The sequence below is a fragment of the Eucyclogobius newberryi genome, unplaced genomic scaffold (assembly GCF_026437365.1).
Source record: "Eucyclogobius newberryi isolate DKJ021-1_F unplaced genomic scaffold, fEucNew1.0.hap1 SCAF_1, whole genome shotgun sequence".
Lineage (NCBI taxonomy): Eukaryota > Metazoa > Chordata > Actinopteri > Gobiiformes > Gobiidae > Eucyclogobius > Eucyclogobius newberryi.
Window position 1 is genome coordinate 14,503,754 of NW_027315723.1, and position 23,126 is coordinate 14,526,879.

Sequence of the window (23,126 nt, forward strand, 5' to 3'; positions counted from 1 at the left end):
GCGCAGCCATCCTGAGAGTTAGAGTACCTAAAGTTCATGTGTTCAAGTACAGTTTGTGTACCACTACTTCAATTGACAGTATTCAAAAGTACAGGCATCAGGTGACCCAATCTGTGCCCTCCAGCTGGCCAGCCTCCTCAGTCGATTAGCCCCAGAGAGGAGAGCTTTCTCTGGGCAATGATAAGAGCGCTGTCCCCTTTCTAATCTCCCTCTCCTCCAGCTCCAGTCTCTGATTGAAGTGGTATCGTGGACACGCAGAGGACCGGCCCCGCTCCCGCCTCTTCAGAACCCTGTCCATGGTCTGTGAGGGGGCACAGTATGGGTCAGGGAGATAAGAGCCCCCTAGTGGTGTTTTGTGAACGAGGGACTGATTCAGAGTGGACAGTCGCTCTCCGCTGAACAGACTGTAAGGACAAGCTATTGGTGCTGTTGTTCTAAATGTTATTAGTCCTTTTTTATATGATTCAGACCTGACTTTAAAGTGCTCAATGTAACTTTTCTGGTGCAGATGTTTGTTTGCATAGAGATGTTATTACTGGATTGTTCCACAGTATGGCATGAAACGTATCTATTTTTAATTTGAGGTGATTTAATAGCATTCTCACGACAGCGGGCCCGTCCAGTTGGAAACTTTTGGAAACTTTTTAGTGATGATTTAGACCTGGGTCCGGCTTAGTCCTGTTAAGTTTGATTGTTCCTCATTAGTCCCGGAGTCTCAGTTTGAACATGTTCAGCCCCTGCAGGAAAAGGATTTTTCATTATTTATAGTTTTACCAGAATTTTTATCACTTCGCGTGGAAATCATTTGTCAAATCAAATATTAAAATGTGAGACTTCAACCATTTCAGAATATAACAAGAGGGACTGAATAGAATATAATGCCTTTTATAGTTTGACAGACCGTTACAGATTCTTGGATTGAAGTGGCCGTTTGTTTTGCCCACAAGCGCAGTCCCTAGCTGGGGTCAAGTCGCAGTGTTTCAGATCCAAACTTTTATCTGTTATGTGTCAAACTCTGAGGACTGAGGAGGTCAAAGACAGGCCAACTCTGCAACAGTTTTAGTTTGTTCTGGTTGCAGATGGATACTGTACTTCACCGCAGACAGAATGCAGTTCAGTCGTCACAAAAACTCTAGATTGAATTGGTGTGTATGCTGTTACTAAAGAATGCTCTATTGAACAATATGATGGTCATTTCTTGGCCTTGAATGTTCCCCAGTGTGGCATTAAGCAGGGACGCCTCTTATAAAGACTGTAACTTGGTTTAATGCTGTCAGTTCCATAGAGATACCAGTAAAAGTTAATGATTGCTGTAAAACAAAACAAAATGAAGAGAACTGCATGTGACTGAGACCTGTTTGTTTGAAGGACATTCAGACTATACAGAAAATAATCAGCTTCTGTGCTCACGCTCCGATGACTTCCTCTTCACTCGTGTGTAATCAAGGCTTCTGCCGTCAGAGAGAAGCCAGGAACACCTGCAGCAGAGGATCGAAATGTCTGTTAGGCTAGTGAAAGAGGCGCATATCTACTCCGGTAGTTAAGTCCTGGTTTATACTGGGTTGATCATGGTTTAGTCCTGGACCAGTGCATTCAGTGTTCTTAGGCCAGACACTTCACCACGCCTAGTTTGAATCTGGTGTGTGTGTGTGTGTGTGTGTGTGTGTGTGTGTGTGTGTGTGTGTGTGTGAGAGTGATCGGTGGAGGTCAGAGGTTAAGATGGCACAAATTGTCAGTGTCACTTTGGCCACTTTAGAGCAGCTAAATATGACATATAAGCAAAAAATTATATTTGTTTGATTTATATATTTTTATAACTGATTGATTGATTGATTGATTGATTGATTGATTGATGATTTGATGAATCTACAATAAAAATAATTCAAGTTAAAATGTGATCGCAACATCCCAAAAATAATAATTGTGAGAATTGTAAGGGGCAAAAATTCATCATTCAGTCATTTCAGTTCAATCTTTGCTCAAAGAAAGTAAACCCTAAAGCAAAGTGCCTTTTTATCTCTTGGTTTATGTCACATTAACTTTAACTTTACCATTCAGAAAGTTTGATTTCATAAAGCTCCTCACAGAGAAATGGTGATCTATTGGACAATGTGAATGTGAATGATTTCACTGGGTCAAAAATTGCGAATAACAGCAACATGGTGATCTTTCTATAACTATAATCATAAAACTAAAATTTGATATTGTGACATCCCTAGTTGTGCTTTACAAGCCTTTCAAAGGACTGCACTGTACACAAACAAAGAAATGTTGACCATCTAGTATTTTATGTTTAGTGAATGTATATGCTTAGACCTACTGAAGCTTACATTACTTCAAAATAACAAAGCCTGTGAGTGTCTTTCAGAAAGCTTCAAATGTCACATTTTTTGTTGTAAAATAAATCAGCTGGTTCATCTGTTATGGTTCAAAAGCTATGGTAAGTAATTAGGTTTAATTAAGTTTACTTGAATAGCACCGTCACAGACATAGGTCACAAAGTGCTTCACAGAGGCAGAAAAAAATATATACTTACAACATGTGTACATTAACAGTAACAACACATTTAGTCCTAGTGCTGGTCATAGTGGCCCTGAGCCCTTAGACTCTAAAATAAAGGGTTTCTGCTGTTTTTCATAAACTTACATAAATACAGAGAGCGCAAGTAGGTGTAGTTCATCCAAATCTCAGGGGAAACTGCTTAAAAATACCTCTCTCCTGGCCAGTGGATCCAAAGCTGTAGGCTGTGATGTAAGGATTTATGGTAACACGTATTCTGCTTTTTGTAAGGAATAACATGTTTACTACAAATGATCAGATTCAAGACAGAAAAAGGAAAAACACAATATAATGTATACAGGAATATCTGACAACCAGCCTTGTTTGGGTTCACTGCGTTCACCTGCTCAGTTGTGCATCTGTGCTGCTCTATAGGCATGTGTGTTGTGTACATTTCCATATCAGCTTTTACACAGCACTGCCCGAGGCCCTATCCACAAGCCACTGGGGCCCCAAGTACAGGAGGGGCTGTGATTTGTCCCACTGGAGCATCAGGGATTATACATTCAAACACACCCGTGAAGGTTGTGTGTGAGACGCCTGACCCCTGACGCCTTGCCCTTGAGCAATGATTCCGAACATGTTGCGCTGTTGTTGTTCAGAATTCAACTCTTGACCTGTGTCTGTGCTGAGGGAGACGTCATTGGTTTAACTTTGAGCATGGAAATGTAGTGGCCAAGGTCAGTTTCAGATGTTTTCAATGTGGTGTATTTATTTCATTGAAAGGTGCACTATGTTACTTTACTTTGGCATCTCATGTTTTAGGACTAAGAATGTATATATATATATATATATATATATATATACCGGTAAAGTATTTTTACGAAACCAAAAGGCCTTTGTGTCACTCTGGTGTTTCCCATGACAGGAACTGACTTGGCTCGAGATGGAATTACATAGACAAATGTTAACTTACGTTGAGATGCTAATGCAGCCATTGAGTTGTAGTAATCGTGATTTTATTTTATGCACCTAAAATCAGTGCAAAAGATCTCAAAGGTCGACTAGGGATTAGGGAAATTGTGTGTCGAGAGTCCTCTCTCGGCAGGGAGAGGACAGGGGTCCAAACAAGCGTGAACTAACAAATTACAACTCCAGGTGTTTTTGATGAGGGAACAAGCTCAGTTTTAGAAAAAATAATTAAACAAAATAATTACAACTAAGTACAGGAATGTGGGTGAGGTATAGGGGGTAGATGAAAACAGGTATGTTCTGTGCACTTGCGACAATACAGGATTAACTCAAAATGCAGGAATCAATCAAAATACAACTTTGAATAAACTAGGATGAGAAAACACTGTTGAAACGAGGTTAAAATGTTTTACATACTATATCCCCTTTAATATCACAGTGTGTAACATTCCAGACAATGCAATATCATCTCCCTGGAGACATGCAGGTGTTATTTCCCCCCTCAAAAAACACCTTAAGGCAAGGTAAGTGTATTTGTAAAGCACAATTCGTACACAAGACAATTCAATGTTTCACACAACAGGAAGAAGTGTATTAAAATCACAAAGATATGACAGAAATCACAAGTTTCAGAAATCAACAGTTTAAGACAGCCCGCCAAGCTTGTCCAAGTTATATTAAAAATGTAAAAAAAAAAGCTGTAGGCTTTATTAGACAGTAGATGGAATGAGAAAGAAATGAAGGGGAATGATGAGAGAGAAAGGAGGACATGCAGCAAATGTCGGAGTCGGGATTCAAACTCACGATACCGTGGCTGGCCGTTCATTTCACCTTTCGCCTGTAATCCCCACATTTCCCCAAGAGATGGCACTGTTCCCTCCAAGCTGCGCCTGCGCAGCTGCGCACTGCTCGCACATAGTGCACTGCTCGCACATAGTGCACTGCTCGCACTTAGTGCACTGCTCGCACATAGTGCACTGCTCGCACATAGTGCACTGCTCGCACTTAGTGCACTGCTCGCACATAGTGCACTGCTCGCACATAGTGCACTGCTCGCACATAGTGCACTGCTCGCACTTAGTGCACTGCTCGCACTTAGTGCACTGCTCGCACTTAGTGCACTGCTCGCACATAGTGCACTGCTCGCACTTAGTGCACTGCTCGCACTTAGTGCACTGCTCGCACATAGTGCACTGCTCGCACATAGTGCACTGCTCGCACTTAGTGCACTGCTCGCACATAGTGCACTGCTCGCACATAGTGCACTGCTCGCACTTAGTGCACTGCTCGCACTTAGTGCACTGCTCGCACATAGTGCACTGCTCGCACATAGTGCACTGCTCGCACATAGTGCACTGCTCGCACTTAGTGCACTGCTCGCACTTAGTGCACTGCTCGCACTTAGTGCACTGCTCGCACATAGTGCACTGCTCGCACATAGTGCACTGCTCGCACTTAGTGCACTGCTCGCACTTAGTGCACTGCTCGCACTTAGTGCACTGCTCGCACATAGTGCACTGCTCGCACTTAGTGCACTGCTCGCACATAGTGCACTGCTCGCACTTAGTGCACTGCTCGCACTTAGTGCACTGCTCGCACATAGTGCACTGCTCGCACTTAGTGCGCGCACAAGAAAATCTATGGCGCGCAGAAAATAAAATTCACCACAAACGGCCACCGGGGCCAATCAAGCAGGAAGCGCAAGTGTTTGACACACTGAAGAAGACTCTTGTGGACAGTAGAAGACTCTTGTGGACAGTAAAAGACTCTTGTGGACCGTAGAAGACTCTTGTGGACAGTAGAAGACTCTTGTGGACCGTAGAAGACTCTTGTGGACAGTAGAAAACTCTTGTGGACAGTAGAAGACTCTTGTGGACAGTAGAAAACTCTTGTGGACAGTAGAAGACAGCAGATAATCATTATTTAATGCATTTGGAAGACAATTTGTACATTGAGCCTTGCATTTGTTGCTTTGTTACAAGTTACAGGTCAAATCTTGCGTGTAATTTATAGTAATTCATTAGTTCACACAAACACACCATATTTTCCTGGCCCGGCCCCTCGGCCAAATTTTAGAACCCAATGTGGCCCTCGAGTCAAAAAAGTTTGGGGACTACTGGTTTAAGACATAAAAGTGAAGAATAAAATCCTTTCAGTCATATGCACAGCTAAACAAAACAGTTTTTAGCTTAGATTTAAACATTGTCAGAGTAGAAGCCTGTCTCACATCTTCAGGAAGACTGTTCCAGATTTTAGGGGCATAAAACTGAAACTCAGATTCCCCATGTTTAGTCCTGACTCTGGCACCAGCAGGAGGCCGGTCCATGTTTAGTCCTGACTCTGGCACCAGCAGGAGGCCGGTCCCTGAGGTCCTCAGAGTCCGAGATGGTTCATATGGAACTAACATGTCCGAGATGTACTTTGGTGCTAGGCCATGGAGAGACTTGCACACAAGCAGAGCTGCTTTAAAGTCTATTCTCTGAGCCACAGGGAGCCAGTGCAGAGACCTGAGAACAGGACTAATGTGATCATACTTCCTGGTTCTGGTCAGGACCTGAGCAGCAGCGTTCTGGATGTACTGCAGCTGTTTTACAACTCGTTTGGAGAGGCCAGTGAGCAGGCCGTTACAGGAGTCTGATCTACTGGAGTCAAACGCATGGATAAGTCTCTCCAAATCTGGTTTGGACACTATATTTTTTATTTTGGCAATGTTTTTTAGATGGTAAAAAGCTGCTGATGTTATTGATTTGACGTGGTCCATTATTAATCCAGATTTCTAACTTGATTTGTAGATTTTAGAGCTTGAGGTGACTGCTAATGTTTTCTTTTTGTTTCTTTGGGCCAAAGACAATGATTTCAGCTGAAGAAAGTTGTTTTGCATCCACACACTCATCTGTTGGATGCAGTGACATTATAACAAAATAATCTGTTAAAATTTACATATTTTCCCTGTTTACAAATCCTGAATGGACTAAATTGATGATTTTTGTGCAGCTGCTGCTGACCCAAACATACCAGTGATGAGCCTAAAAAGCTTTCACACCATTGCATAAGAAAAACGGTAGGAAAAAAATACAATCCATCAGTCAGTGGGTCAACATTTGCAAACAACATGTCACCTGTCATATTAGCAAGCTATAGTCCAAACTGCTATACTGTGCGAATAAAGATAAATTAAATATATTTCAGCTAATTTGGTTTAAATATTTGCAGTATGTGAGGCTGTAACATCAGAAAAAAATCACATCAGGATGATATATGGGGGAGAAATGGGCTGAGAGTCAAAGATGGCAGACTGTGATTGGGTGACAGGTGACAGGATCAAGAAACAAGGAATTACAGTCTAGCATGTCCAGTTTCCAGGGGTAATAAGTATTGACAAAAATGTATGTCCTTTTTTTCCCATTGAGATGGTTGAAGATTGTACAATATGTGGATTTTTCGCCAATTCGAGAAATCAGTGACTGTTGGTCCCTTTTTTTAAATGTGCGTGCGCACACTCACCCCCCACCCTCCTGTCCATCAAACCTTGTGAACAAGCACGCTACAGCCCCGCTGCTACACGGGTGTTCGTTTATCAGCGCGGCCAGATCGCATCTCTTGTCTCCGCAGATTTCTGTCTCTTCTGAGCTCGAACACAGTCTTTCTCTGTTGTCCTTCAGCCATTTTTGTACTTCGCGGTCGGAGATACACTGGAGGAACTCGCTGCTAGCTTCGCTAAACACACACCGGCATATCAACCACGCATGCAAAGCCAGGGAATCATGCTGATATCCTGGGAATGAGCCAGAGCCTGCAGGTGTGCAGTAGCACACAGGGAATGATTGACATGTAGGAGAACTACTCGGCTGTCCACGCCATGAGGAAATAAGACTCTTTATTGGTTGCCAAAAATCCTCTATTCAACCTTTAATGTACATGAGAGCATTGTTCGAATGATCATTTTAGCAGATGTTTTTTGCTTGATATTTATGTTTGATATGTGAAAGGTACCTAAAAAATCACCTGTGGCAAGGCAAATTTGTAGAGCGAAATTCATACACAAAGTAATTCAAAATGTTTTACATAACGTATTAAAACGTATTAAAATCCCAATACAAGTTAATTAAAGTCACAAAAGAAAGTAATGCAAATGTTATATTTACCTGTATTTACCATGGAGATTAGTGTATTTACAATTAAAGGGAGAAAAAGAATGTAGGTTTAAATTTTTTCAGAGATGCCTGCTAATTCAAACATATTGGCATACTTGTATAGGTTCATTTGAATGCTATAGAAAAAACATACGTTTGCAGTATCCCACAAAGGCATACTATTGCATACACATTACTGCACTTTTGTAGAGGATTCCGAGTAGGTGCTCTGTCTCTGGGCTGTCAGGGGACTGAACGGTCCAAGTCAATCTTAGCTCCATATCACTGGCCTGGAAGCTAATTCTGCGCTAATGCTGAGCTAATGGACTTTTGTTTACTTGGAGTTTACTCAAAGTGATTGGTGTGATGGACGCACTGGCACTAAACACATGCGGCCACAACTACTCTGTAACTACTCTAAAATGCAATTATTGGACACACAAAATATTCAAGATAAATATCATGATAATTCTCCCCAATATCCTGATGCATGCTGTTTTGGTTCAAATGTGTCACATTTTTGGCCCAAATGTTGAAATAGTCTGCACAGTTCTGGTTCAGTGAGCCATTTGAAACTCTATAGGAGGGATTTCATTTTATCCAAATCATTTTCATCTGTTCAATTTGATCCGCCTCTGCCCATCTCTTAATAACATCTGAATCAGGGCACACACTTGATTACACAGCACTGCATGCATTGAATTGGCTGGTCTACCTTTTGGTGGTGGAAAAATAGTAACAGGATACTTTTAAGTAATTTACTCATGTACATTTAAAGCTGGAGTACCGGATATTCAAACTGCGAAAGGAGGAAGTGAATATTTTTACATCTGCCAAACAACTTCCACTAATGCATTATGTGGCCACTAGCACAGCTTTAGAACAGCTTTTACAGACAGAGGTGAAACAGGGTGGACCACCATAGCCCAGGCAATCAGCTGTCATCCAAAAGTGTTAGATAAGGACTCACACTGCTCTTTGTTAGTAAGTTTGTGTTGATAACATGTTTTACAATTGGACTACACACAGCAGTCTGATTTTGACACAAAGTGCGCCTTTTACACAATTCTGCTGCTTTTACAATACACTTTATGGGAGGAAAAACAAAATTTACCTACAAGGGAAATGTTGGTCTTCATACTTTTATCTGTCTTGTCTATCTTGCATTTTGTTAATTATAGGTGCTTAAAAACAAAACCAATACTTGACTCAGCAATTTTGCTGTCACCCTGTCTCCATAGAAGCAAAGAAATCACATCAAAATGGAAACAAGTGAGGAACCCTCCACCAGAAAAGTTACATAATGCACCTTTAAAAGTCAATCCCAGTGATTTTCTCTTGTGAATTTGACAGACAGGATTGCTTTAACCTTCGCTGGAGTGTCCTTCTTGGAGAGTGTGGTGTTCCTTGCTGGCGGCCGTTCTCTGTTTTGCTCATTATAGAAGCTTGTTTGGATGCAAGCTTTAGCCAGACAGGCCCAAGGCACAAGGAGCACAGAGGACAGACAAATACAGCCCACTGGGACTTTGTGTGTAGCTTATGATGGCTAGCCTGCAAATCTAGATATCAGTTGCATTATTAAAATGCCCCTAACCTCACAATTTATTTAAAAAACTAGCAGCATGTTATAAATGTAGGTCTGTATCAGTGCTCTGATCGTTACTTTAACACATACTTTAATACAATTCCAAAAATGTGTTGAGAAAAAATAGTTTGCTATTAGTTTTGTTAATTTATAATATGAATACAGTCTGCATTGAAAATAAAAGGTACACTATGTAACTTTTCTGGTGGAGGGTTTGCTACCTGCTGTCTCCATGGAGATGTTATTGCATAGCCTGAAATGTTCCACAATATGGCATTGAGTGAAGAAGATAAGATAATCCTTTATTGTCCCACATGGGGAAATTTCATTGGTGCAACGCAGGTAGATACAGAGGCAGATACAGAAGAAAAGAACAGATCACTTATAGGAAGTCTGAAAAACACTTTCAGTAGAAGATCTCCTATAAACAAAAACTCCCATAGACAAATAAATGAATTCATAAATACATAAATACCATTGCATGTGATCACGACAGTAATTGCACATGAATATGTGTTATGACGGCACATAGATTGCACATGAAAGTCTGAAGTCATGAAGTCTGTAAACAAATGTTTTATCACTAAATCAAAACTGCACATTTACTAGTTTTAGATGGTCTGATGTTTTCCGTGGCTCATGGTGGATTATTTAACATGAACAGGACATTTCCTAAAAACACTGGTCAGGACACACTCACACTCGTATTTCTCTCATTGCAAAACAGAACCACTGTTTTAGTGGAGGTCTGTGCTCTCCTTGTGCTTCCAGGCCAAACTGCCAGTGAAAACTGCTTACTATCTACTTCAGTCATTTAAATCCTTGTTCTAAATGATTATTTCAGACCTTACATTTTCCTACATACTTTTCTACCCTTTGGTGTGTGTAAAGCTGATTTCACTATCCACTATGCGCTGATGCAACCATGCCAACCACTGCTACAAACTGCTACTTTAAGCATTTTGTTCATGTACAGCAATAATTCTCGTTATAAAAACCAACCCCCCTAAGAACAGTAGTTCACGGTAGCAAGCAGTAGATTATTTTTTTCATGAAAATGGCTACGCAACTGGCACATTTACATGGCCAGTAAAAAACAGAAGCAAGAATAATCTGATAACTCAATAATTATATGCAATTTTTTTGTGTTTTTTTTACATGCAGATGTGTCATTTCATTAATGGATTTTTAGAGGTACTGTAGCACTTGGAAGAAGAAAAAATAAAACATTTTTAACAATCAGAAGAGACAGAAGAACAACATCAGATTATTCACATTAGATGTAACAGTTTTTATCACATTTCAATAATCTGGTAACCCCAGAAATCATACAATGCTCAGAGTTTTAGCTGTTACCATAGCCATTGTGGAGTCTTGAATGCCGGAGAATAAAGATTATTCCAACATGCATAAACCACAGTCAAATACAACTTGAGTGATGATAGAACACATAACACGGTTAAATGCTCTTAGAAGTCATTTTTGTATAATAATGATAATATTGCATTGGCTGCATTGCATTCACTAAATACTACTGTTGTGGTAAGCTATTATAGTCACAGATGTCCTTGTGTTTCAGAGTGGTGAAAATGTAGGTCTTGTTACCATAGCAATTTCCAAAATCCTCAAAATTGCGCCTATCACAGAAAGCTGAACCCATAAATATTGAATGACTTTTTTGTCTTAATAGTGTTTGTTTCCTCATTACTCGTATATTTGTGGTACTGGCATGGGTGTTGGACATCTGCACTTGATGGGACCAAGTTGGTGTTTAGAAGTCCATCCCCCTTGGCTTCTCCTTGGGTCGGGGTTTGGGCTTTGAAGTCCACAACAATCTCTTTATCCTGGTAGGGCGTCCCGTGGAGAGGAGCACAGCAGGGGTGGACTTCAGCCCCTGAGTCAGTAGCGTGTGGTCAGGGCAAGTGATTGGCCAATAGAATGTGAAATTACCGTGTGTCACAACTCTATATAACTTGTTCTAAAATATATCCAAATAAGCCCTTTTTCCCCTCACTTCTGCTGCCAAAGCTGAACTCACAGTGTATTATAGTGACCACTACAGGCCGGTGGGCATTACTGCACGGGAAGCATGGTTCTTATTTTGCTGCAGCTGCTCAGTTTGTGGCCGTGTTCAGAGGCTTGTTCATGCTCCGCTCTCCAACATGGAGCGTTTAGATCCAGAGTGGACGGCAGCTTCTTTTAGAGCTCTGCACATGCTCTGAGGACCACACAGCCTCAAATCCATGGATCTGAGCTCAAACCACGCTGAATAAAACTGTGCGAGAATCAAGGATGTTTGCAGGTTTTGGCCAAACTGAGCATGTGCAGAGGAGAAGTGAAGCAACTGCAGCGCCAAGTTTCAACAAACTGACTTAAAAACTATCTTTTACATTGTATTTGTATTTGTTTGTAACTAAGGCTCTTTTCATGTTTTAATGATTAAATGTTAGTTAGAAATACTGCATTTAACCAAATAGAACGCTAATTTGTGATGATGATGATGATGATGATGATGATGATGATGATGATGATGATGATGATGATGATGATGATGATTGATGATGATGATGATGACTGATGATGATGATGATGATGATGACTGATGATGATGATGATGATGACTGATGATGATGATGATTGATGATGATGATGATGATGATTGATGATTGATGATGATGATCATTGATGATGATCGATGATGATGATGATGATGATGATGATGATGATGATGACTGATGATGATGATGATGATGATTGATGATTGATGATGATGATCATTGATGATGATCATTGATGATGATCGATGATGATGATGATGATGATGATTGATGATGATGATTGATGATGGTGATGATGATGATGATGATCATTGATGATGATCAATGATGATGATGATTGATGATGATGATGATGATATTGATGATGATGATGATTGATGATGATGATGATTGATGATGATTGATGATGATGATTGATGATGATGATGAAGAAAAAGGGACAAAACCATTACTGAACCAGGACTCAAATCCGGCTAAATCAGGAGTAAACTATAAACTGGACTGAACCAAGTATTAACTGTACAGAAACAATACTATAATTTAACAAGATCTAAACCAGGACTAAATAAGGATTAAAATAGGACTGAACAGAGCCTAAATCAACATAAAATCTGGAATATAAGGTCTTGGACTAAACTTGGTGTAAAATAGAATTTGCCAAGATCAAAACTAGATCTAATTTTAAACTTTATACTGCAACCAAGAGAATCCGGTCTGAACAGGTTTAGATTAATTTATGGTTACCACATTAAAATAATAAGACCTTAATCATGGATTTCACTCATGCTTTATTAAGGCTAATCAAAGTGTAGTATCATAAAGCGTTACAGCGTTTTCTTATTTTTGAATTCTACATCGCAGAAATATTACTTTTCTATTCCACGCCACAGACTTTTTTTATTACACATTTCAGATGTAGTCAAAATACAGACAGTTCCCATTTTATGTTCTGTACAAAACCAGCAAGTAGTTATCTCGCTCATATCTCTCACTGTGAGCGTTATGTCATGGAGGGTTTTTGATTTTGAAACATGTTTTACTACGTGTCTGAGACTAGGGTTTTTATTTGATGGATTCAACAGACACTGGAAAAGTGAGTCCAAATATTTTGACATTGTTTAATACAGAAGAGGTCTGCATAAAATATTCCAAACTGAATATGAAAAAGATATGATGTGCACTTCAATAGACTTTGAATTACTACTACAGGTAACTTCGAATACTACAGTTACAAATACTTAAGGCTTTCTGTTTCTCCTTCTACTACTACTACTACACAGCTAACCATTGTATTGGTACGACTGCGAGTGCTACTATAGTTTAACCTACTTCTACATCTACTATTACTACTATTATTAGAACCGTACTTTCTGGATTATAAGTCGCACGAGCCAAAAAATGCCTAATAGAGAAGAAAAAAACACATATAAATTGCATTATTGGGGATTTTTTTTTTTATAAAATCCAAGACCAAGAACCTCTCAAAATTAAATTTAAAATAATAACAGATTAGAGAACATGGTGAATAGGTGTACGTATGCTAATGTAACACCTTCAGCTACATGAGGCACAGACAACGAACGTCGTGTCTGGTGTGTTAACCTAACATATTAACATTATTCAGATAACTATAGCATAAAGAACATGCTAACAAGTTTACCAAAGCATCAGTATTACTACAAAATCTCTAAATCCATTGAATCTTCTTCCTCAGTGTCACTTCTAAACAGCAGTCCCCACGGTCTGTTCTTCAACACCAGACAAAATCACCTGCATCGACATCGAGTTCAGTTTACAGTTGTGCGCTGAAGAGAAAGCTGCGTTTATACCTCAAACATCGTCCTTGTTGAAGACTTTGGTTTGGTCCTGTTCTAGTCCTGGTTTAGTTCCAGGTCTAGCCTCGGTTTAGTCCCAATTTTGAAGTGTTTGCGAAAGTGTGAACGCAGCCTCAACTGTGTTTTGAGTAGTTTTGACTAGTTCTGAATTGACTTGTACATACATTACTGCACTTGTTACTCTCCACAATTAATCACAACCTCAGTGTCACTTCTAAACAACTCCACAAACCCCAGAGGTAGAGGAAGTGCCTCCTCTTCTTCTACGTCACTTAGAGCGGCGCTTTAGAAATAAGTCAATCCCGAGTATAAGTTGCACCCCGACCAAGGTTATGCAAAAAAAAGTGTGACTTATAATCCGGAAAATACGGTAATACTATTTTTACTGCAATGCAAATTCTGACCTTTCCCACTCATTAACATAGTCTTTGCTTAAGGTCAGTTCGCACTAATTACTGCAGTTACTTTTGTTGTTGATTAATTACTTCACTGTCATTGGGATCAACACTTATTTGCTTTCTTCCTTTCTGACCCCGAGGTGAACTTCAAGACAGAAACTTTGAAAAATAATCAAAAGTTTGTGAAAAATAGCTGTAAAATTATTGATGAGTGGTGTCTCGCAGGCCGTCACGTAAGGATTTAGCCACAGGGACGACTGGTGAAAGATGTTGTTTTTAGGAGGATTGAGAACATATTTTTTAAAATGTTGACAGTACAAATGATAGTACATGTATGAAAAAGTGGACGCCATTATGAATAAGATTTTAACATTTGGTATTTAAAAAACTCTCTCCCACTCGAACCATTGATGTTCACATTAAAATAAGAAATAAACAAAAGGAACATCGCATTAACATGGTTCAATCAGAACATCTTTAGGGACTTGTTTATAACTTGTTACGCTGAAGTGCAAGCTAATGAAATGCTAATGAAATATTTAGCACAGTTAAAGAGCACTTGAGTGGACAGGCTGTGCGCTGCAGAATGGGAGAATGTGTGTCTTATTTACAAGTTTTATATAGAGTACACAAAATAGGTCTATTACACAAGTATAAGTGCAAGTCGCTACCACTTAATAATAACTACACTTTGCTGATACAGACTTAGTAACTACTTTACTAATGCCCTAAACCTAAATCCTTAATTCAGTAAGCCTCAATCATTCTTAATAAACTATTTGTTCATTGTAATTTTGTGTTCATTTAACTAAGGTGTTATTTTTATAAAGTGGTACATAAACATTTTAAAAATATTACTTGAATGTTTATAGATTGAAAATATGTTATTAGATTGTGACTATGTCCTTGTACATTGGTTATAACAATTACAATGACTACACAGTACAGAATGAATACTACCTCCACTAGTCTGTGTATACCCTGAAAACACCTTCTCTTTTCTGTCTTGTGTTTTGTTGTGAATTCTGTCATGTCTTGTATGTGAAGCTTTGAATTGCTGAATTCTGCACAACAAATAAACTTGCCTTGTCGTACTTGGCCTATTGGGGTGAGCTGCTAATCACATATATCTACATCTGTTCCAGTGTTTCTCAGTGGAACTGCAGTTGTCTCTGTGCTCTCTATGCTCTCTGTGCTCTCTGTGCTCTCTGTGCTCTCTGTGCTCTCTGTGCTCTGTGCTCTCTGTGCTCTCTGTGCTCTTTTTGCTCTCTGTGCTCTCTGTGCTCTGTGCTCTCTGTGCTCTCTGTGCTCTTTTTGCTCTCTGTGCTCTTTGTGCTCTCTATGCTCTGTGCTCTCTATGCTCTCTGTGCTCTCTATGCCCTCTGTGCTCTCTGTGCTCTTTGTGCTCTCTGTGCTCTCTGTGCTCTTTGTGCTCTCTATGCTCTCTGTGCTCTCTATGCTCTCTGTGCTCTCTGTGCTCTCTGTGCTCTTTGTGCTCTCTGTGCTCTTTGTGCTCTCTATGCTCTCTATGCTCTCTATGCTCTGTGCTCTCTATGCTCTCTGTGCTCTCTATGCTCTCTGTGCTCTTTGTGTTCTCTGTGCTCTCTATGCTCTCTGTGCTCTCTATGCTCTGTGCTCTCTATGCTCTCTGTGCTCTCTATGCTCTCTATGCTCTCTGTGTTCTCTGTGCTCTCTATGCTCTCTGTGCTCTCTATGCTCTCCATGCTCTCTGTGCTCTCTATGCTCTCTGTGCTCTCTATGCTCTCTGTGCTCTCTATGCTCTCTGTGCTCTCTATGCTCTCTATGCTCTCTATGCTCTCTGTGCTCTCTATGCTCTCTGTGCTCTCTATGCTCTCTATGCTCTCTATGCTCTGTGCTCTCTATGCTCTGTGTGTTCTCTGTGCTCTCTTGGCTCTCTATGTTCTCTATGCTCTCTATGCTCTCTATGCTCTCTGTGCTCTCTATGCTCTCTGTGCTCTCTGTGCTCTCTATGCTCTCTGTGCTCTCTATGCTCTCTGTGCTCTCTATGCTCTCTGTGCTCTCTATGCTCTCTGTGCTCTCTGTGCTCTCTATGCTCTCTGTGCTCTCTATGCTCTCTGTGCTCTCTGTGCTCTCTGTGCTCTCTATGTTCTCTGTGCTCTCTATGTTCTCTATGCTCTCTATGCTCTCTGTGCTCTCTATGCTCTCTGTGCTCTCTATGCTCTCTGTGCTCTCTATGCTCTCTATGCTCTCTATGCTCTCTGTGCTCTCTGTGCTCTCTATGCTCTCTATGCTCTCTGTGCTCTCTATGCTCTCTGTGCTCTCTATGCTCTCTGTGCTCTCTATGCTCTCTATGCTCTCTATGCTCTCTGTGCTCTCTGTGCTCTCTATGCTCTCTGTGCTCTCTATGCTCTCTGTGCTCTCTATGCTATGTGCTCTCTGTGCTCTCTATGCTCTCTGTGCTCTCTGTGCTCTCTATGCTCTCTATGCTCTCTGTGCTCTCTATGCTCTCTGTGCTCTCTGTGCTCTCTATGCTCTCTGTGCTCTCTATGCTCTCTGTGCTCTCTATGCTCTCTGTGCTCTCTATGCTCTCTATGCTATGTGCTCTCTGTGCTCTCTATGCTCTCTGTGCTCTCTATGCTATGTGCTCTCTGTGCTCTCAGCCCTGTTCTCCACCTCACTGAGCCTCTGTGAGCTGCACTGGACACTGGATTGTGTTTACTACATCCTAAAATGTTTGTCAGGACAACGGGCCTCATGTTTTATGTTGCCTCTATAATAATTCAGCAGATGTGGATAGAAATGTGTTGTGTTTTTCCACTGAAATTGCGCTATAAAATCCAGAGCGGGACATATTAGTTCATCAGCTGTTTCTGCTCTTAATTCTGTGAATAAGAGATGGATTGACCCGAAATATTGGTTGAATGCTTTTGGAATGTAGAACTTCTTTATGGGTTCCAAACTGATTTCACGCTATATGCTGTTAATGTTTCAGGTGCATTCAGGTGTATGTATTACCAAGTCGCCAGTTCCCATCTATGGTGCAAAAACAAACATCATATGCACTTCTTTCAACACCTAATGTTTAAATTGAGAAACGAATGAGCAAATGCATTTCAATATATATATATATATTTTTTTATATATATATCCTTTTGTAACGTGGGGGGATGGAATCGCATACTGGTAAAAGTAGTATCACTAGTTTTAGTAGTTGTGGTGGTTGTAGTAGTTAGAAACAACATAATTGGTGTAGTAGTAGTAGTAATAGTAGTAGTAGTAGTAGTAGTAGTAGTAGTAGTAGTAGTAGTAGTAGTATGAGCTGTAATTGTTGTAGCAGCAGAAGCATTAGTAGTACTATAGTAGTATTTGTAGTAGTGGTACTGCATAACACCAGTACGTCTTGCTTTGATAACACAAATCATTTGGCTGATATTGACGTCTAACAGCTGTATAAAAAGACCTTTCATGTCTCAAAATGGCCACTGGTGTAAACAGTATCTTTTGTTCCATATTGTCGCTTTTGAAAGAAAATCAAATTTGCAACAATCAAACCTGGCCTCAGCAGAACGGACCCCTGCTGGCCCTGCACAACAGCCAATTTATTTAGCCTATCACAATAAAAGCAAAAGTTTCAAAGAGCATGTCCACAATTCGATACAGTCTGAGTCAATGTCCTGCCAAATTAAAAGCCTCTGAAGCATATTTGCTATTTTTGTATGTTTATTGGGATTGTAATAGTTGATGATGGAATCCTGGGAGGAACTGCTGCTGGTTAAAATGTGCAGAATTATCCCAAAAGTGAAGAAAGTGTTCAGCTCAGACAAAGCACTGGTCTTAAGTGATAATGTTGTTGTCCCAAGACCTGCTCTCAAAGGTCCAATTCCAGCTTTTGCTCTTCTTTTGTGACTGATATTTGGATAATGTCACAAAATAAAATCAAACTTTGGCTGTACTTTACTGTTGTTTACATCACACACTGTTGTCATTGCTCCTAGTTTTGTCCCAAATCAGATGAGGGTGAAAATATGAGAAAACGCTGGTGTTTCCTATTTTGTTCTGTTTTGTGTAGGTTTGGCTCCAAGTTTAGTGCTAATGATGACCACACCACAAACACTATTTAAAGTAGATTGTCCTGTTTGTGAGTTGTTGTTTTTCTCTGGTGAAAGTGCTAATTGGTTTGGCTTCGATGTTTATCTGTGAGGAGGTATAAACATATTAGAATATTGTTAGCTTGGTAAGTTGTTTTGCCGATACTCCTATTTCAGCAACTACCACAACTATTCTTACATTATTTATTACATACTACCATTCTACTACTCTCACTTCTGCAACTTCAAGCACTGCTAAATTATAAAATACCTTTGATGTCAAATTACTTACTTAAACTTGCCTCACTTGCCAAATAAATGTTTTAGGTATCTTAAAATGTTCACTTTTATTAGAATTAGTAATTGTTTAATACAAATGAACATATCAAAAAACACAAACACTTGCGGCACAAGAAATCCAACGAGTTACAAACATTGAGCTAAGGCAGATTTGTCCCATTTGATCCACGTCTGTCAAATAAATACATTTTCTAATTTATTGTAAATGTCATTCTTTTCCATTTTCCAAACTGAATTAGTTATTTGAGTCCAGTCCTTGATAGTCGGTGCAGTCTGAGTCATCCAATTCTTCATTATGGCCTGTTCCCTGCTGCCCTGAGTAATTGAGGCCCAAATACATAGCTCTGAAGTCAGAATGGTCCATTTTTTATGTCGAATATGACCATTTGGGAATCATAGATCAAAATAAGTGGCTTGTAGAAAAAATACAATTTGTTGCCTTCTAAAAGGGCAAAGAGTGGCATCATGTACAATGCCAAAGTGCCCACACAGCTGCTGTTTGCTGTGATGTCTCCTCGTGTCCCGCCTTTGACATCCAAGTGTCCTGACATGTGGCTTTGTAAACAAACGGGATGCGGTCGCTACTGTGTTTGACCTCACCTGACGGCAAAGCTTACATCCTGTCTACATCGCTCCCTGTGCCTCCTCGGATCATCTATAAAGCTGTTCCCCAGAACAGCTATAGATGGCGTGTACATGTACATGTTGCCACAGAGATAGATTAGTTTAATGCAATACTTCCTCTTTCCGATTTTATTTTGTATCATAAAAATGTCTTTCAGTATTAATTTCATGAACACAAATAATATATAAATTGCAATTTAACACAAAAAGCCTTGTTTCTTTTTCTAACAGAGGCTTGGCTGTGGACCTCTCCATTAAAAACATCCAAGCAGATAATTGATGATTACAGCTAACTGAATTAAAATCGATTATTTGCACAGCCAAATCTCCATGGACAAAGAGAGACAAAGAGGTGACCTACCCTCCATCAGAAAAGTGACATGCTGCTCCTTTAAAGTCTAGATTATCATGACAACAACCTATTCACGTCTGCTTCCTGTAATGTGTTTTGGATCCGTGCGACATGTTGTTCCGTAAACAAACGTCTCCTATACTTTACCATCTCGTGCTGACCTGTCCCTCCGCTCCTGTCCTCCGTAGGCAGCCCAGTGAACCTGACCTGCAGAGCCTTCTTCGGGTACAGCGGAGACGTCAGCCCCCTCATCTACTGGATGAAAGCCGACAAGTACATAGAAGACCTGGACGACGAGAGGGTGCAGGAAACCGACCTCAAGTAAGACACACACACACACACACACACGTTATGTCTGTTGGCCCTGCGACGAGTTGGCCACTGTCCAGGGTGTACCCCGCCTAAGGCCCAAAGTCACTGGGATAGGCTCCAGTCACCCGCGACAAAAGCGGAAGAAAATGAATGAATATATATATAAACAATAAAGATGTGGTTTGGTCCTGGTTTAGTCTTCGTCAAGTCCCAGTTCCCCTTGTAGTGGGTGGAAATACTAAGGCAGCAGGAGAACATTTTGGATTTGATAACATTTTACAATTAATTGGTTGAAAATCTACAGGGGACAAAAATCTGTTAAAAATGTCAAGCTGTAGCTTATGTGGAGCTCCATTTGTTTGTTTTCCTCTGGTCCTGCACCCCAACACAAAACATTTTGTGTGCATCAACACACTTTTTCAGCTATAGTCCTTTCCCAAAAGATGGTAAAGGTGCATTCACTTTTCATATTGGGGGTCCACTCCCTACTTGTCTTTATGGAGATGGAAAACAAGCATTCTTTTTATAAGCATGCTTGCCTCTCCACAGATCTGTTGTGGCCTTGGCCCTGTGGCACCATAAGTGTAATGCCACATGTGGATAATTGGAGGCAAAGCAATAGCATCTCCATGTGGAAAGATGGTGATAAACCCAAAAATGCACCAGGATTTTCACCTGGCTAAGGTAGTCCTGACATAATGCACTTTAAAGGACACATGATGACTTCATTCACATTAGTTTGATGAATCCTGGTCAGAAAGTCCAGACTGTCAAATACTGCGTTCTGAATCACCTCAATAACTGATGTTTTCTGAGAATCTTTGTCTTGTTTTTAAGTCCATAAATCATTGTCTCAGTGCCCTATGCCTTAACTACGTGACCGCCGGGCAGCACTCAGCAAATATTGTTGTATTTTCAGTTTCTGTTTTGCCATATCAAGTTAATTTTAGCAACACAAAAACTCAACAAAGATTTGTCCAAAAAAGGTCAAAGAAACACATTTTGTTGTGCTGCCCATAATTCTGCCTCTCTGTCGGAATGTTGAGGGCATTTTTTGAATAAAAGAAGGTCAGTGCATAACCTCTGTAACCTGCGCCCTCATGATTATGTAAAAGTTTAAATATTCAACTTTCAGAAATGTCCACAGCAGTAAACAGCCTGTTAGACCAGTTATCATGTCCATAGACTTGCACAAAACAGCTGCTAACAGGTCCCTTCCCCAGCCGCTCTCACAGGAATTACACTCATGAAATGTTGATGTGTCTGTTTAATAATGTAGACAACTATGCATTCTTTATCATGAACAATATGTATGCGGACGAGGTAGGCCCTGTGTTCATATGCATTTAAATGATAAGTGCTTCTGCTTGGATTTCTATTCATAAGGTGTTAATATTTTACTTCAAACTTGGATTGGAGTTAAAGGAAATGAAACCGCGTTGACCATTTGACTATGAATTTATAATACTGTATAATAAATAATAGCAGAAGCTGCCGTTCCACATCCAAACATCACAACTACCATCTTATTTTTTCAGTCCTGGTTTAGTCTTGGTTTAGTCCTAGTGCTGGTTTAGTCCAGGTTTAGACTTGGTTTAGTCCTAGTGCTGGTTTAGTCCTGGTTTAGACTTGGTTTAGTCCTAGTGCTGGTTTAGTCCTGGTTTAGTCCTAGTGCTGGTTTAGTCCTGGTTTAGTCTTGGTTTAGTCCTAGTGCTGGTTTAGTCCTGGTTTAGTCTTGGTTTAGTCCTAGTGCTGGTTTAGTCCTGGTTTAGTCCTAGTGCTGGTTTAGTCCTGGTTTAGTCTTGGTTTAGTCCTAGTGCTGGTTTAGTCCTGGTTTAGTCTTGGTTTAGTCCTAGTGCTGGTTTAGTCCTGGTTTAGTCCTAGTGCTGGTTTAGTCCTGGTTTAGACTTGGTTTAGTCCTAGTGCTGGTTTAGTCCTGGTTTAGTCCTAGTGCTGGTTTAGTCCTGGTTTAGTCTTGGTTTAGTCCTAGTGCTGGTTTAGTCCTGGTTTAGTCCTAGTGCTGGTTTAGTCCTGGTTTAGTCTTGGTTTAGTCCTAGTGCTGGTTTAGTCCTGGTTTAGTCTTGGTTTAGTCCTAGTGCTGGTTTAGTCCTGGTTTAGTCCTAGTGCTGGTTTAGTCCTGGTTTAGTCTTGGTTTAGTCCTAGTGCTGGTTTAGTCCTGGTTTAGTCCTAGTGCTGGTTTAGTCCTGGTTTAGTCTTGGTTTAGTCCTAGTGCTGGTTTAGTCCTGGTTTAGTCCTAGTGCTGGTTTAGTCCTGGTTTAGTCTTGGTTTAGTCCTAGTGCTGGTTTAGTCCAGGTTTAGTCCTAGTGCTGGTTTAGTCCTGGTTTAGTCTTGGTTTAGTCCTAGTGCTGGTTTAGTCCTGGTTTAGTCTTGGTTTAGTCCTAGTGCTGGTTTAGTCCAGGTTTAGTCTGCCTTCAGTTGGTAATTTTTGGTCCTGGTTTAGTCCCAGTTCAGTCCCAGTTTACTTAAGTTTTAGTTTTGTTTCAGTCCTGGTTGAGCTAATGTCTGTGTATTAAAATGATTCTTGGATCACTCGATGAAAAGTAATTCATACCATTATAATGTATTTGTTATATTTTTGACAGAAAATAATCACGTTAAGGTCAATTTACATGTATCTGGTTTGCGTCAGTCAATCTTTTTCTAAAAGTCCTGAGTTTTGAGCCTCAGTGCTCGTGGTCTGTGGTTCTGTATTGGATCCCTCCTCGTGCAATGAACACGGCTTGATCTTTACTACACCATTTGACCTCATTTGTTTTGTTTTGTTTTAATGTGATTGGTCGATTGTTCCAGCTGTAAATGTCAAAGGTCGATCTGAGCTTGCCCATCCATGTGAAGAAAATCAATCTTCATTCACAAGAGCGGCTGCAGTTGGTATGGCTTTAAAGCTTATGTATCTCCATGAATGACCTGTAACTCCACTGAGTTACAGGTCAGATCTGTGGAAAGGCAAGCACGCTAAAAGTGAGAATGCATTAAGCAATAAAAACAATTTGATGAATGCATGATAATGCCATCGTGTGGCTTATTCCTGGCAAAGCATTCTTTGCTCCTTGGAGACATGTGACACATAGTGCATCTTTAAATAATAGCTTATATTATGCATTAGTAAGGAAGTAGTTGCGGAACATAACATACAAATTGATTAGGTTACTGCCTTTGTTTTATTTTAGGAAAACAACATTTACATGCTATTTTAGTCAAACAAATTTTATGAAACTTATATTATGCTCTTTGTGCTATTGTATCTTCCTGGTACCACTTCATCATAGGGTATTTTAATAACCGCACTCGCTGTGATCAAAAATGCCAAGACATTTACTATTGATTGTGGATCAGGCTCTGTTCTCCAGTGAAGTGGCCTTCCCGCTGAGAGCGGAATGTTACAACGGAATAAAACCGCAATAATACACTCGGTAAAGGGCGGCATGCTGGGTAATGTAGTCTCTCAATTAGGCAGAAAGTGGAGC

The 23,126-nt window shown here is 40.2% G+C and overlaps 1 protein-coding gene across 2 annotated transcripts in view; it reads left to right on the forward strand.

Annotated features, from left to right (window-relative positions):
• LOC140346403 (interleukin-1 receptor accessory protein-like 1) overlaps positions 1-23,126 on the forward strand; it is a 351,979-nt gene that overhangs the window by 304,759 nt on the left and 24,094 nt on the right. For both annotated transcript variants that reach the window (XM_072432558.1, XM_072432477.1), the window contains exon 7: positions 19,515-19,647. In XM_072432558.1, coding sequence (XP_072288659.1) covers positions 19,515-19,647 — 133 coding nt within the window. The remainder of the gene's footprint in view (positions 1-19,514; positions 19,648-23,126) is intronic.